The sequence below is a fragment of the Symphodus melops genome (assembly GCF_947650265.1).
Source record: "Symphodus melops genome assembly, chromosome: 7".
Classification (NCBI taxonomy): Eukaryota; Metazoa; Chordata; class Actinopteri; order Labriformes; family Labridae; genus Symphodus; species Symphodus melops.
Window position 1 is genome coordinate 4,755,122 of NC_136697.1, and position 13,563 is coordinate 4,768,684.

The window sequence follows — 13,563 nt, forward strand, 5'->3', positions numbered from 1 at the left end:
GCCAATTTGCTGCTGCTTGTTGTGTGATGTCAGGCAGATGGCGTGAACAAGGTCCCTTTTGAACAGGCGCTGCCAGCTAACAAGACGCATTTTGTGGTTTATGCTCTGACATGTTGATCCTGGAGCCCAAATGAGACACAGGCGACGATGATGAGCACCTGAAGGCTCACATGCAAAGAAAGTCCACATACAGAATGACTCATTACAGGTATCGAACACGACACCAGTGTTGTGTTTAATCAGGCTGTGAGGTGAAGACGATGTTCATACAAACTCATCACTTAACGCAGCTGCAGAGCCACTAACTTGTTTCATTAATTTTAATGTCCCTTTGTCAAAGAGACTTGCAGGGTTTTGCTCATGACTCATGCTTGGTGTCTAACAGGGAAAGTTGGAGTTGATCTGTTATCCCACAGCAGTGACACATTTGAAAATAGCTCTATTCTCTCTAATGCGCATATCGACAGCGATCCTTTGATGCTTCTGGTTGGTCACGACGACGGAGCATGCTCGCTCTACTCATGTGCCTGCAAGTTGAATTTTTCCTCACTGCCAAAGTTAACAAAGATTACGTGGGATAGGTCAATCTTTGAGACAACACCGTCCTTATTAAAGGATGTGTTGACAGAGTCTGTAAATGGATTAAGGGTTGACAGTACTTAAGGATTAAAACAACATTGTGCCATTTTAATTATGAGCTTCTGAGATGCAGATCGATGATCTCACAGGTTGATTAATTCATTTATTTATAAGAACTGAAACTGTACTGACATTTTACATCCATTACAGTTCACTGACTCCCTGCCTACCTCAACTTTAAAGATATGTGATCAAATGTGAATTTAAATCCAAAAAATGTCCGACCTCAGCACCGGTCTGTCAGACTGAAACAAAACTTTGTCAGTACACCACGTCCCCTGAAACCCTGCCTCTCCCGTATGCCTCCGAAAAGGATTCTGCCATTCTTCCAGTCTTATAAGTTTATTGCAAGATGAACTATGCACGGTATCATGATGTTGGGTACATCATGTATGTCGAGCAAATGCAAATGCAAATGATTTCAGTGGATGCATAGCAATACTAAACATGCCCCTTTAGTGTAATTATGAATATGAATATGGGATGATTTTACTGTACTTTTGGAGTAAAATATGGTCAAACTTGACTCATAAGATGTAATGGAATTGTCTTTTCCCAGTTACACTCAAGGACATGTCTAGGATTGAAACAGGAGCTGCTGGTCGCTCGCCTATTTGTAGAGCGACTCTGGTAGTTCTGTTATTTAACCCATAAAAACAAGTGTGAAGTGTTCATGTTTTATTGGGCATTAATGTGAATTTTTAGTAACATAGCTGACTATGTGGCACAATAACAAGTGTCAAATATTGATGTGAATTTAGGTTACTCATCAGCATTGTCTTATACAATGGCAGGAACAAGCAGCAGCTTCATTCAGCTGACGTGTGCTATCATAGGTAAAGAAATGTTGGAGACCCCTGATGTACATGATGAGGAGCCAAGTGATTCGTACGCAACATCGTCAGTGTGCATCAACCTGATCGAGCTGAGGTTGTCATGGCGGCCGGCAGAAAGCGAGCTCCTGCCGATAATGTCAATCATGTGCATCAAAAAGAAGAAAGAGGAGGGATAATTAATGTGGGCATCGTCGTGGCAACAGGTGGGATCTAAAGAGAGCTTGAAGTCTGGCACCGGAGTCCTTGTGCTGATCATGTCATGTTGCATAAACGTGCATCGCAAACATGTTGAATTCAAGAAGAAGGAGTAATCTCTTTCACCTTGTAGTTTAATAGATAGACGTGCCAATCGTTTCTTATCATCTCAAGAGCCTGTGACCTTACAGTTGGGTTGTTAAGTCACTCTGTTAGCTAAAGAGCACGAGTTAGTGGTTTGAAGGTTTGTACTTTGAATTTGTTTTTTTTTAGACCCAGAGTTTAACAGGGAGACACAGCCAGGCCCGCTGTCCTCTGGGACCCAAAAGTGGGTCACCGAGCTGTTTTCAGTGGGTCATGAATGTGTGCCTGAAAAAAAAATCAAAAATCTATACTGCGTATATTTAGTTCAATTTCAAGTGCAATCGCCACCATTTTTCTCATGAAGATACATTTGCTTGGTTGAATTTTCTCATTCTGAAGGAGGTGGCGATCAGTCATGGTGCCAAGACCTGTCCAGAACCTCTGCTCAATGCAGTCACTTTATTTTTCAAGTCAGTTAAAATTGTTATTATTTTACATAAAAAGGAAAAAAACTAAAACAAATGTGCAAAATATTTGAAAGAAGCAATAGCAATAAAAGAAACAAATGTAGGGCTTTGGCTCTTCTTGCTGCTCGATAAAGAAACAGAGAGGAGGCTTTATCTCTCATGCTCCAGTATCCCTCATCACTGTATCACCACCCTGCAACACCAGCAATGTGACTCATCTAACATGAAACTGCTGGCTGAGAACACACTGGATCCATCTAATACCACGCTACAGTACACAGCCACTGGCAACCAGCTGGGTGTGTGTGTGTGTGTGTGTGTGTGTGTGTGTGAGAGCGAAAGGCAAAGAAAAATAGTGAGTTGACTGTCACATAATTCAGAGCATGACGAACATACACAGACATTGAACTGGTGGGAAGATATTTTACTGCAGGGCCAGTGGCACACATACTCAAACACACACACACACACACACACACACACACACACACACACGAACGCACGCACACACACACACACACACACACACGCACACACACACGCACAAACTCAAATGGATTATTGAGCGCCATAGCTCCTGCTTCCTAGCATGATAGCTATCAAAGCAGCCCTCGGACAGACAGGACAATCGATAGACACAGAAATAGTCCATGTGACTTTTCACTCCTAAACAGGACACACAAACTGATCTTTTGCTCTGTGACACAGCGTAGAAAAAAAAAAAAATATTAACTGGCTTTTATTTTGAAGAAAAAACAATGTTATGTACAGAGTTTGTTTTTCTCACTTTGTATGTAAATAGTTTTGTTTCTTCCCTTCAGCCTGTGAACAAATAATAGTAATTTAGCAAACCAGTGTATGAGAGACATGCTAAAAGCCATCACTACTCTATAACACACTAACATTAAAAGTAACACACTGTATTCGTATTGCACTTTTGTTGAAGTTAAAGCACACACCGATTCCTCAGCACTTTTCAGAGTAAAACGATGAAGATCTATTCAGTGTATTTACACTTGAAAATGTTCTCACTTCCAGCTCGTTGCATGAAGCAGCTTCGGAAGACGTCCCACACTTTACAATCCGAGGATGTGGATATCGCTACAGTGTCAGTTTTACACTTGCAGAGAAGGTGTCATGACAGTTTTGATTTCCTGTTCTTGTTTTAGTTCTCATTTTTTCCATAGTGCGTTATTTTGAAACCTTCGATGTTGTCTGTAATATTGTTTTGTGTTTAGGTTCTTATTTTAAAGTTTAGTGTTCTTTGCTACTTGTGTGTTTCCCGCCTGTCTGATTGTCCTGATCCTCCTCACCTGGGTTTGATCACCCCTGTGTTTATTTAGTCTCCGTGTTCATTCCCTTCTGTGTCATTGTGTTTTTTTGTACATGTCAGATGTTCCCTCGTGTTCCCTGCTCCTGTGTCTTTTGGTTTTTGGATTATTATTTAGTAAGTTTCTGTTGTTGCCTTTTGTTTATATAAATCATGAGTTTTACCTGCAAGTGGCTCCTCCTCCCTGTGTTTCTACCTGTGTCTTTGGTTTTTAAGAAGTTCTGATGTAATTCAAGCAATAAACCTGTCGTGTTACGTACATTAACAAAGTCACAAAGACGTCCGTGAAGGCTGCTCTCATGCCTACATGTTCCGCCTCTTCTCCTTAAAGCAACAATAATACACGTCTTAAAATAGCATCTTCAAAGTCCATCTACAACTCTTTCCCACAGGGAGAGTTGCTGATCTCATTACCACGGAGCAGCACAGTCGCCTGTTTTCAGCACTACGAGCCTTTGGGAACCTTAGTTCACACAGCAGCCCTCGGTACTGTTTGATACGCTAGCTGAGGCTAAGAGACGGAAGAGGACGATGACGGATGAAGCTATCAGGAGACAAAGAGAGCGAGTAAGTGCTGGTTGTGTGTGGAGCGGTGAAATCAAACTTTAGAGCTTTGCTCTTATTAAACCTTCTCTCGACTTCACTTTGGTTTAGATGAGATGCGTGCTAACCCTGTAGCTCATGGTGGGTGGCATAAGTCTGATGACATCACGACTTCTGCTGTGCTATTACATGCTAATCAGGCTAATGTCAGATGTTTCCTTGTGTTCCCTGCTCCTGTGACTTTTAGTTTTTGGATTATTATTTATTAGATTTTTACCTGCGATTGGGTCCTCCTCCCCTGTTTTTCGACCTGTGTCTCTCTTACTGCTCACTATTACTCTCCAACCACATTATCGTGTTGTCAGTCTGACTTTAAAAAAATGCATTTATTACAGTTTCAGCCAAACAAACAGTTTTACTTGCATTTTAATAGTCTGGTTTTAGTGGAGTTAAACTTTTTCTGACAGCATAAGCGTACTGAATAACCCAGCAAGAAGCTGGACAACAGTAAATATTTGACTTGCTTTTTCATGTTGGCGAGAGCTTCATGAAACTGTGGGCTCAAAGTCGGACACAGAGCAGGCGGAGTCAACACACTGTTTTATATGGTTGCAGAGAGAGACAGTCAGGATCCCCCAAAGTGCACCAAATCCAATTCCTCCATTATGTTGCTTTGAAGAGCACTTTTTTTTTTAAATCAGGTTGTTGTTTTCTATGATTTCATTTTTTTCGAGATTTTCTATCCCCTTACCCTCCCTGCATGACTCAAAGAAAGGGTCCAACATAAAGCCTTTCAGATCATGACTGCTCATTTGTCTTCGTGTAAACATGGTTTAAATTCTGTTTTCTGTTCGAGCTGTGAGACTCTCACTTGCCTCCCTCTTCTCTTACAGCTGTGCACTTCGTTGTGCATGTGCGTGTACCTCTGTGCAGCTGGGTTCTATTTCTGTTCAAAACGACAAAAAAAAACAAACACCTGAAGTTGCAGACTCCCTGTCTACTGTCAATGTGCCAGTGGGGGCGTGTGCCTTTAAAATCTGGAGGATTCACGTCAGTTTAAGCTCTTAACATACACACACACACTCACCCAACACACACACACACACACACAGGATGCTTAAAATAGCTGTTCTATATTTGAATGAGTACAGTCGGAGTCAATGTCTAATCAATGCCCCAGCTTTTCTCTGTCTAACTGCAGTCTGAAAATGCAAACACACTGCTGGATGAACTTACAACTCGTTATTTGGCCAAACGATATTTAATTTGTGAAGAGAATATATTAAAATGTAGAGGAAAAAGCAAAGATGAATTGTCTTTGAACTACTTTGTTAAATATAGTCCTAAAGACTTCAATAATCCAAATCCTTTATTTAAAATTCTAAGCCCTAGGTTTGTCATTTCATAATCCCCTGCAGGCTCTCTTATTATATCCAATATCGTCTTTTTCTGAGAAATCAACATCGACTTCATCCAGCGAGAATTTCATCCACGTGTCCTTCAAATCATCAAATGTCCATTTCAAAGAAAGCAATAAAGAAAAGATGCAATTTCTGACAGATGTTCTTGAAAAGGAAATCAGGGAAAACCTAATTAAACAACCAATATTGACTGGCCTTATTAACAACCCTGTTAGAGCAGGAGAGAACGATTAAAAGAGCATTAACCTTGGAGCAGACTGAAATGAAGACAAGCCTCATTTTCTGATCTGAGTCAATCAAGCACAGAACTCATCACACCCAAACAAGTAAAAAGCAGTGTTGAAGGCAAGACCCCACTAACCGAGACCAGTTACCAAGACTTGTCGGGATCGAGATCGAGTAAAGACCAACACCATGAATGTTGATAAAAATCATCATCTTATGTGCAGCAGAAGTGTCACTCACTGAAACACCAGGAAGGTTGCAGCTGTGACCGAGGGTTCAAAATCAAACAATTTGTTCTTTTAGAAAGAGCCTTTTTCCTTGTAATCACAGTAATGACTTGGAAAAATAGCCTGCCAGTGGTGATCTTGACATATCTTATCTGGGTTGGCAAATCTGGAGTCCGCCCAGTCCAAGACAGAAACAAGACCAAGTAAAAATGCTTTCCATTTTGAGTCTTGAGAGCAAGTACCACAACATGAGTAGTGTAAGTGCGACTCATCTGACACCAAGATTATTGGGTTCTTAGTTATTTAAAGTATTTTTGAGCAAACAACATATTTGTATATTCTTTGGGTTGGAAAGTCTGTTGGTTCTCCAGCAATTATTCACTTCGAAGGAGGGGCTGACTTAAAGAATATGTGAAATGTGGAACAGGTTTTAGCATGACAGACATGAACATGCTAACCGCTAGGCTCCAAACTGTCCATTGATTAAAAATGACAGCTAATACCAGGAGGATGTCACCAGTATCTTCTAAGTTGATAAGTCTGTGTAAAAAAATGTTTCAAACTTAGAACAACAACAGTTACATCATTGTCAAAAATGCTGTTTTAATCTGCTCATGTGAAACGATGTGAGGCTTTCCTCCGAAGCTTTGCCATGTTTCTGTTCTCGGTGCATAGTGCGAGATAATGAAAAGAAAGTAATGGCTTAAAAGGCTCTTTTACATCCATGCGAGGTGCCACCATCTTAGCAGGAGGATAAATCCAACTGTGGCAAAGAGAAACAAAAAGAAACAGAATGGATATCCACAGGCGGATAATGATGGTGGGCAGCCCTGGAAGTGGCTCCTATAAAGACGTACAATAGAAATCTTCAGTGCCAATTACCTTACCCAGAGACAGCGTGTTACAAGCATAGTGTATGTGTTTTCTACCGAAGAGGCAACCAGCATTGTGGCAGCCTCCTACTGATACAATAACAAAAACAACTTCTATTTTTAGGTTTAACTTATGTTGGAAAATAAGGACTAGCCAACAGCCGACACTTCACCAAATGCAGACTGAGGTTCGATTCCATGGCTCGCAACATGCAAAGGACGAAAAATATACCTGCAGGCACGACCAATCTCACCTGTATCATCATGATATTTACTTTCTATACAACCCCTTATGAAGAAAACATAAATACAAACCCCAGGACTTTAAATTCTTCAGTTAGATGTAAGTGTAAGAACAAAATGTGCATTTAAAAGTAAAATTACCAAAAAAGACAATGGGTCATGTTATAGCAACACTGTGAAACTACACCTGCTTAAAGCTGTTGGGGGTTAGTTAAGATTATTTGATTTAAAAAAAAAATAGTGCCTTTATGTTAAAAGGGCAGAGGCATACTTCTGTCAGAGCGTACGTTTCCAGAGTGAACTAAAGTATAACGAATAACCAAGAAAAAATGATGTCTTAGCCCTGCTGAAGACGCATACAAGCATTACTTTGTTGTGTCATTGTCTTGAAAACAAGAAGAAGTTAGCAGGCGAAGAGTGATCAATGGAAATGTGTTTCCTGCACGCATTTACATTTCTGAGCTCCAACTGCTCAGTCAACTCAGTCGACAACTAGCAAAACTATTATTGCTGCAAATCAAACTTCCTCTGTATCACTGTGAACGGAAGAACTTAGGATAGATTACAAAAGCAATCATGAATACACATAGACGTACTGGGACATCAATCTGTGTTGGGTTTTTCATTTGCATATCAGTAGTGTGAGTCATTTTGGAAACAGCGATCAAGTAGCTTCACCCCAGACCTCGATGACTCCTTGAACAAATCAGGAATCTGTGCAAGGATTCACAGATGGGTAGCTCTACCATCTGTGCATCAATCTACTGGATATATCAGTTCTACATTGACCTACACACAGAGACTAGAAGAAGCTCTTACCCGCTGTGGTCAGTTTACTATCCTGGATGCTGTTTGCTGATGCTCCTGTAGGGGGAGGAACCGGGAGTAAGACATTGTTCTCACAGCTTCCAAGATGCCTCTTAGGAGGAGGCGATGAGGGCATCACGGGTGATGTAAATAACGGTGATGACATCATTGTCATCATTGCAGCTGCAGCGTCGGTGCTGTCGGTGACGGTGAGAGAGCGTCGGACGGCCACGTGTGGGTACGGCGCCCTTGGTGGGCCAACAGTTCCCATTAGGGAAAAGTTTTGTATGTTGGGTGTCATTCCTGATTGGACACCCATACAAGTAGGGTATGCTCCCGTCATTACCATGGGAACAGACAGGTGAGAACAGTCGGACATTGCACGCCTCACCGCAGTCCTCTGTGGCAGTTCACTGCTTTGGCTAGGTTTTGTCTCTCTGTTTAAGGTACCACATGATCCCACTCTCCCATCCTCATCCCGATTTAAATTCTGGGTTGCATCTTCTCTTGTCCCCTTCTCAGTATGGCTTAAGGTTTTCCTCTCCACTCCACTCGGCTCTGCTAGACCTCCCTCAACGTGAGCTTTCATGGCTGAGCCTGGAGTTGGCTCTGCTGAAGGCGCTGAAGTGCAAACGGCTTTATTGCATGTTAAGTCAGCAACAAGATGAGTATGACCAGAAGGATGGGCATCAACACTTTGCTTTGCTAAAGATGACTTGAGAGCTGCTATCGAATTATCTTCCACACTTCCCAGTAGGCCTCCATATGTAGCGGACGGAACAGATTTCTTTTCATCCACTTTAATGCTTTGACTACTATTTCCAGTGGAGCAAGGGCTCAGTAAATTTCTCTCCCCAAGCCGTGAGGCCTGTTTCGGGGAAGAAACTGAGCCCCGGCCTTGGGCAGACATTTGAGATCCCTGGATGTAAAGTCCGTCTTGAAGTTGCGCCGTGGTTTGATGGATTAGCTCAGAACTCGGAATGGATCTCCCTGGTGAGATAGATGGGGAAGGTAATGAAGAGCAAGGTGAGGAGTGGGAAGACAGGGGGCTGCTGGGGCTTTGTCCTGCACTTCCCAACGACCCCCCTGACACTCCCACTCTGCGCCCCTCCTCCAAAGACTGTCCTCCTCCAGACCCCTCATCCTCTATCTTCAGCACTGGCATCTTTAGTTTAGGCGTTCCTGGCACCTCTGCCTCCATCCCAAATAATGTTCCCTCAGTCCTGCGTTGCCCTAATTTCACCTCCTCTTCCTTCAAAGTTATTTCTGACCCTTCCTGTGAGGCTATGGCAGCCGGCCCCCCTATTGCCATCTGGCCTTGGCAGTGCCAGCCGCTGTGCCGGTCAGAGGCCGGGCTTGGGGTTGACAGTGGAGATGAGGCCACGGCCACAGGGATGGTGGCAGTAGAGAGGGCACCAGGAGATATCTCCTGCTGCTGCTGCTGTTGATGCTCATTGGTCAGTTGTCCGTACCTGCTGCTGCTGCCATTTATAATGCCAGGCTGCTGCCAGGGTGTGCCAGACAGGAAGGACATTCTCCCTCTGTTTCCAGGTCCTCCTGTCCCTCTTCTTACGCTGGGCCTCAATGTCTTCTGTTCTCTCTTGTTTAGTCCTTCTTGTTTTTGTAGTTTTATTTCTTCTTTTAATCTGTCTTCAGATTCCTGCTTTTTGTCCACTTCCAGTCGTGTCAGAGATGCAGCGATGTCCTTAGTATCCAAACTGTTATGAGCTTAGAAAGTAGAGGAAAACATTCATCCTTTCTTTTGTCAACGTGACAGCCTGCAGTTGTGTGTTTGTAACTAAGCTGATGAGCGTGAAGTGCATGAATGTATGCAAAGTGCATGTGTGTATGTGTGTGTTTACAGGCGAGGCAAAAAAAAAAAGAAGTGCGAGTGAGAGTGAGAATGAATGTGTGTGTCTGGTCGTCTCGGCTTCTCTCTGAGCACTGCACGGATCAGCTGTGGGGCTAAATTGCACCTTCTCTCTCTCTCTCTCTCTCTCTCTGTCTCTCTCTCTCGTGCGCTCTCTGTTTTCCTTCTCTCTCTTTGACATCACAGTCACATGACAGACGGGAATATTGCCTCATTCGCTGGAGCTAAATTTCTGTATCATCCCATAGCGACATGTAGAAATAAAATTTCACGAACAAATGCATGGTGACACACACACACACACACACACATGCACGCACACACACACACACACATGCACGCACACACACACACACACACACACACACACACACACACACACACATGAACAGATCAATGGCTGCCACAGTTACTCAGCTGCCATATGACAGCCACTGTTCACATGTTGATGCAGACTCAGACACCTCTGGAAGCTGTAATCATCCAGACTACACTGATTGGCCTATTTCTCCAGAGTCTGAATTAAAGACAACAAAGACATAATGCTAAAATGTATCACAATGATAATACATTCAAACAGCTGATCTTTTCCTGTCTTCATTAATTTGTGCATTTCTCTGATATTTAAATTTGTGCTGCACTGCAGAGTTTATAATCTTCTTACGTTGAGCTGAATTACAATGACTGTTAGAAATACCTCAGATGTAAAGCATGAAAAGCGGAGTGCAGGGACATTTTCAAAAGTTTAAATTGTAAGCACTTCTTTTGGCTTGACTGGCAAAAAGTGATACTCTTCCAATGTTCCTTACGTTGTTTCAAAGGACCAAATGTATGTAACTCTGAAACCCATGTCCATGTTCAAAACATTGGACATAGAACTAGTTCTTGATAGATTAACTAAAACCCTTTTTTTCAGCTGTATCTCACTCATCGTCTCTTATTCAGAAGGTCGTAGGTTTCATCCGCAGCTCCTCCAGCAACATGTCTGATGTGTCCTTGGGAAAGACACTTGACCCTACATTGTCAGCGGCACATGAATCCATATGAGTGGGATTAGTTACTTATAATAGTGCCAAGTTTGCACCACAGATGGTTGGCACGGGACTGTCCTCTCTCGTAGTTGTGTTTTTCTTTAACTGCACTATTATCTCATTAGGTCTTCTACATATTAGTCTTTAATTACATGTTTATATTTTTCTTGTTATTATTTCATGTTTGCATTTGTACATAGAGCACAGTCTACCGAAGTTAAATTCCTTGTGCATTAAACATACCTGGCCAATAAAGGTGATTCTGATGATGGTCTCACTACATATGAAGTCCATTGATCATTGAGCTGAAACCCAAGTTGGTCAAATCTTGAGTCCAAAGTATTTGAATTCTTTATACTGTGTTTGAAATATGAGACTAATAGAGACTAATAAGAGACTGATCTTTACTGGCTGAAATCCGTCTAACCACAACCCTTTGGTTCCCAACCCAATTCCTCACGGACTGAGCTACTGCCGCACAAATGGATTAATAACCGAGCTAAACATGTATGTGCTGCGTTTTCTTCTAGATTTCTCGGCTATAATCTTCAGTGCGTAATGGACACTGGATGATGAGATGTTAATGACACTCAGTAGGCTAATGTATAAGAATTATAAATCCAACTCACTGCTGCAGGATAGCGTGTGTGTGTGTGTGTGTGTGTGTGTGTGTGTGTGTGTGTGTGTGTTAGGCATCAAAGAGGCCGTGGTGAGCGCTTCATCACGTTCTGATATCAGCAGACCGGGCGAGTGTAAAAAGGAGAATAAAGCTGACAGGAGTGGAGTAGGATCCTGTTAATCCTGTGTGTGTGTGTGTGTGTGTCTCTGTGTGTGTGTGTGTGTGTGTGTGTGTGTGTGTGTGTGTGGAGCCTCAGTGGAAGTACTATTGGGTCCTCTTAATAACTGGAACAAAATGCAACACAGGTTTAATGTGGTCTAAGGCAGCAGAGGAAGACAACAACACCTCTGGGTGCTAATGGAAGCCCACATCTGTCTCTATACAAATACATGTCATATAAATAAACTCAATTTGATATGTAGGCAACATCCCAGGTGCTTTTACAAGTTCTTAAGTTCTGAGGCACGGCTTCATTTTAGAGTTCGAACCTGCACATTTACTTCTGCTGTTCTAGTATAGAGCTGTACAGCTTAAAGCATAAGCACAGAAACAAAACTGTAATCAATGGTGCAGAAGGCATTTATGAATTGTTTGTATCAAACAGTTTTGAACAGGAAACAGTGGACTCTTTATGTGTCTTGGTCTGAGTGAGGGATACTGGCACACATTCGTCTGTCACACACGACATGATGGGTTCAGGTTTGACTCTTTGTTTATTTAGGCGAGTTTTCTGATTTGAACTCTCAAGAACAGCTGCAGATGTTGTCGTTGATGATAAAATATGATCTTTATTTTAAACCTTGCTTTGCCTCTGTTCACTTCCTGTCAGGACGTGTGTGTCTCATTGTGTGTCGCACTAAATGTGTCCTCTACTCTCCATCGTTGCTCGTGCATTACTAACTCTCTGAAGCACGTCGCTTTGCACAAAAGCATCTGCTAAAAGAAAAGTAGCCTTGTGGACTTGTGACATCATTTTGATGTCACGTCCTGTCTCCTGACCGACCCACCCTTCTTTCTTTTCATCCCAGAAATCAGCTTCATGCTGTGAAGGACCCGTGTTGATAACAACTTTGGGACATTTTTTTGTGGCAGGCCGACCTCAAAATGGTCATGAGTTTGTGAAAACCGCTCAAGAAGATAACGGAGAGCAGGCAGAGGGAGGAGGTACTGACAGCTACAAGATGTGCTAACGGAAATAAAAATCTCTATTTATCTGTCAGAAGCCTGCAGAGGGTCTCGACCCTGCTTTTGAAACACCATTTTCAACAAACGCCTGACGAAAAATGTGACATCTAAACTAACGCTGACGTTTTCCACTGCTCATGACAAATGGTCCCGGAGTCAGAGACCCTGCTTCACCCCATCACCCCCCAGAGGCCTGAGCCAAAATAACAAGAGCACTTTGTCAGACATGACTGACACTGAATGAGTATCATTACATAATCCTCCACAGACACTTTGTCTACTGTAACCTCAGAGAGAGGAGCAGCTAGAGAGCAGAAGAGGAAGTCATTAGACCAATGTTCACTTATCAATACATGAGGACAGGTCGGCATCAGGTCAGTGCTTCTCTTCAAGTAGGACTCAGCTGGGGACTTTTGGAAAGGCTAAAGGGAGGGTAGGTAATCTTTCAGATCTCCCTGTAATTAATAATCCATGTGCTCTGAAAAAGAAACAACAAAACTCTGTCATCTGTAGCAGTTTGTAAACACGTAAAAACTTTGACCAACGTCTGCACTCGACCACGTTTTATAAACCAATCAAGCCTCTCTACTCCATGCATGCAGGTGCCCACACTGAGCTGAAATCTGCTTCTGGACCAATGGTGCGAGTGCGTGTAAGTGAGGGGGCGGGGCTTGTGAGGGAGCACAGAGCGGAAGGGGTGAATACGGAGAACGGAGAGGATGCTACTTTCAAAATCATGCTGGTTTTCAAAAAAAATGACTGACCCTGCCTTTTAAGGTTAAAGGTCCAATATTCAAGGTGTCTACTGATTTAAATTATAAACTCACAATATTACAGTATCATGGATTTGTTTGGACCAGAGAAGGTAGACAGTTTTTAAGTGTCTGCGACGTGGCAACCTGCATGAGGAACAGCTCTAAGAAAAACACTCAGAGAACTCATTTCTCTGCATTTCATTCTCAAGGTCAC

At 42.5% G+C, this 13,563-nt stretch overlaps 1 protein-coding gene across 6 annotated transcripts in view; it reads right to left on the reverse strand.

Moving 5' to 3' along the window:
* The window catches only part of LOC306826563 (uncharacterized protein), an 86,803-nt gene that overhangs the window by 24,484 nt on the left and 48,756 nt on the right, over window positions 1–13,563 (reverse strand). Inside the window, exon 1 of one of the 6 annotated variants that reach the window (XM_079347952.1) lies at window positions 7,902–9,836. The exons of the other annotated variants lie outside the window; for them this stretch is intronic. Coding sequence (XP_079204078.1) covers window positions 7,902–9,423 — 1,522 coding nt within the window. The 5' untranslated portion in view covers window positions 9,424–9,836. Of the gene's footprint in view, window positions 1–7,901; window positions 9,837–13,563 lie in introns of those variants that run through there. 6 annotated transcript variants of the gene reach the window in all.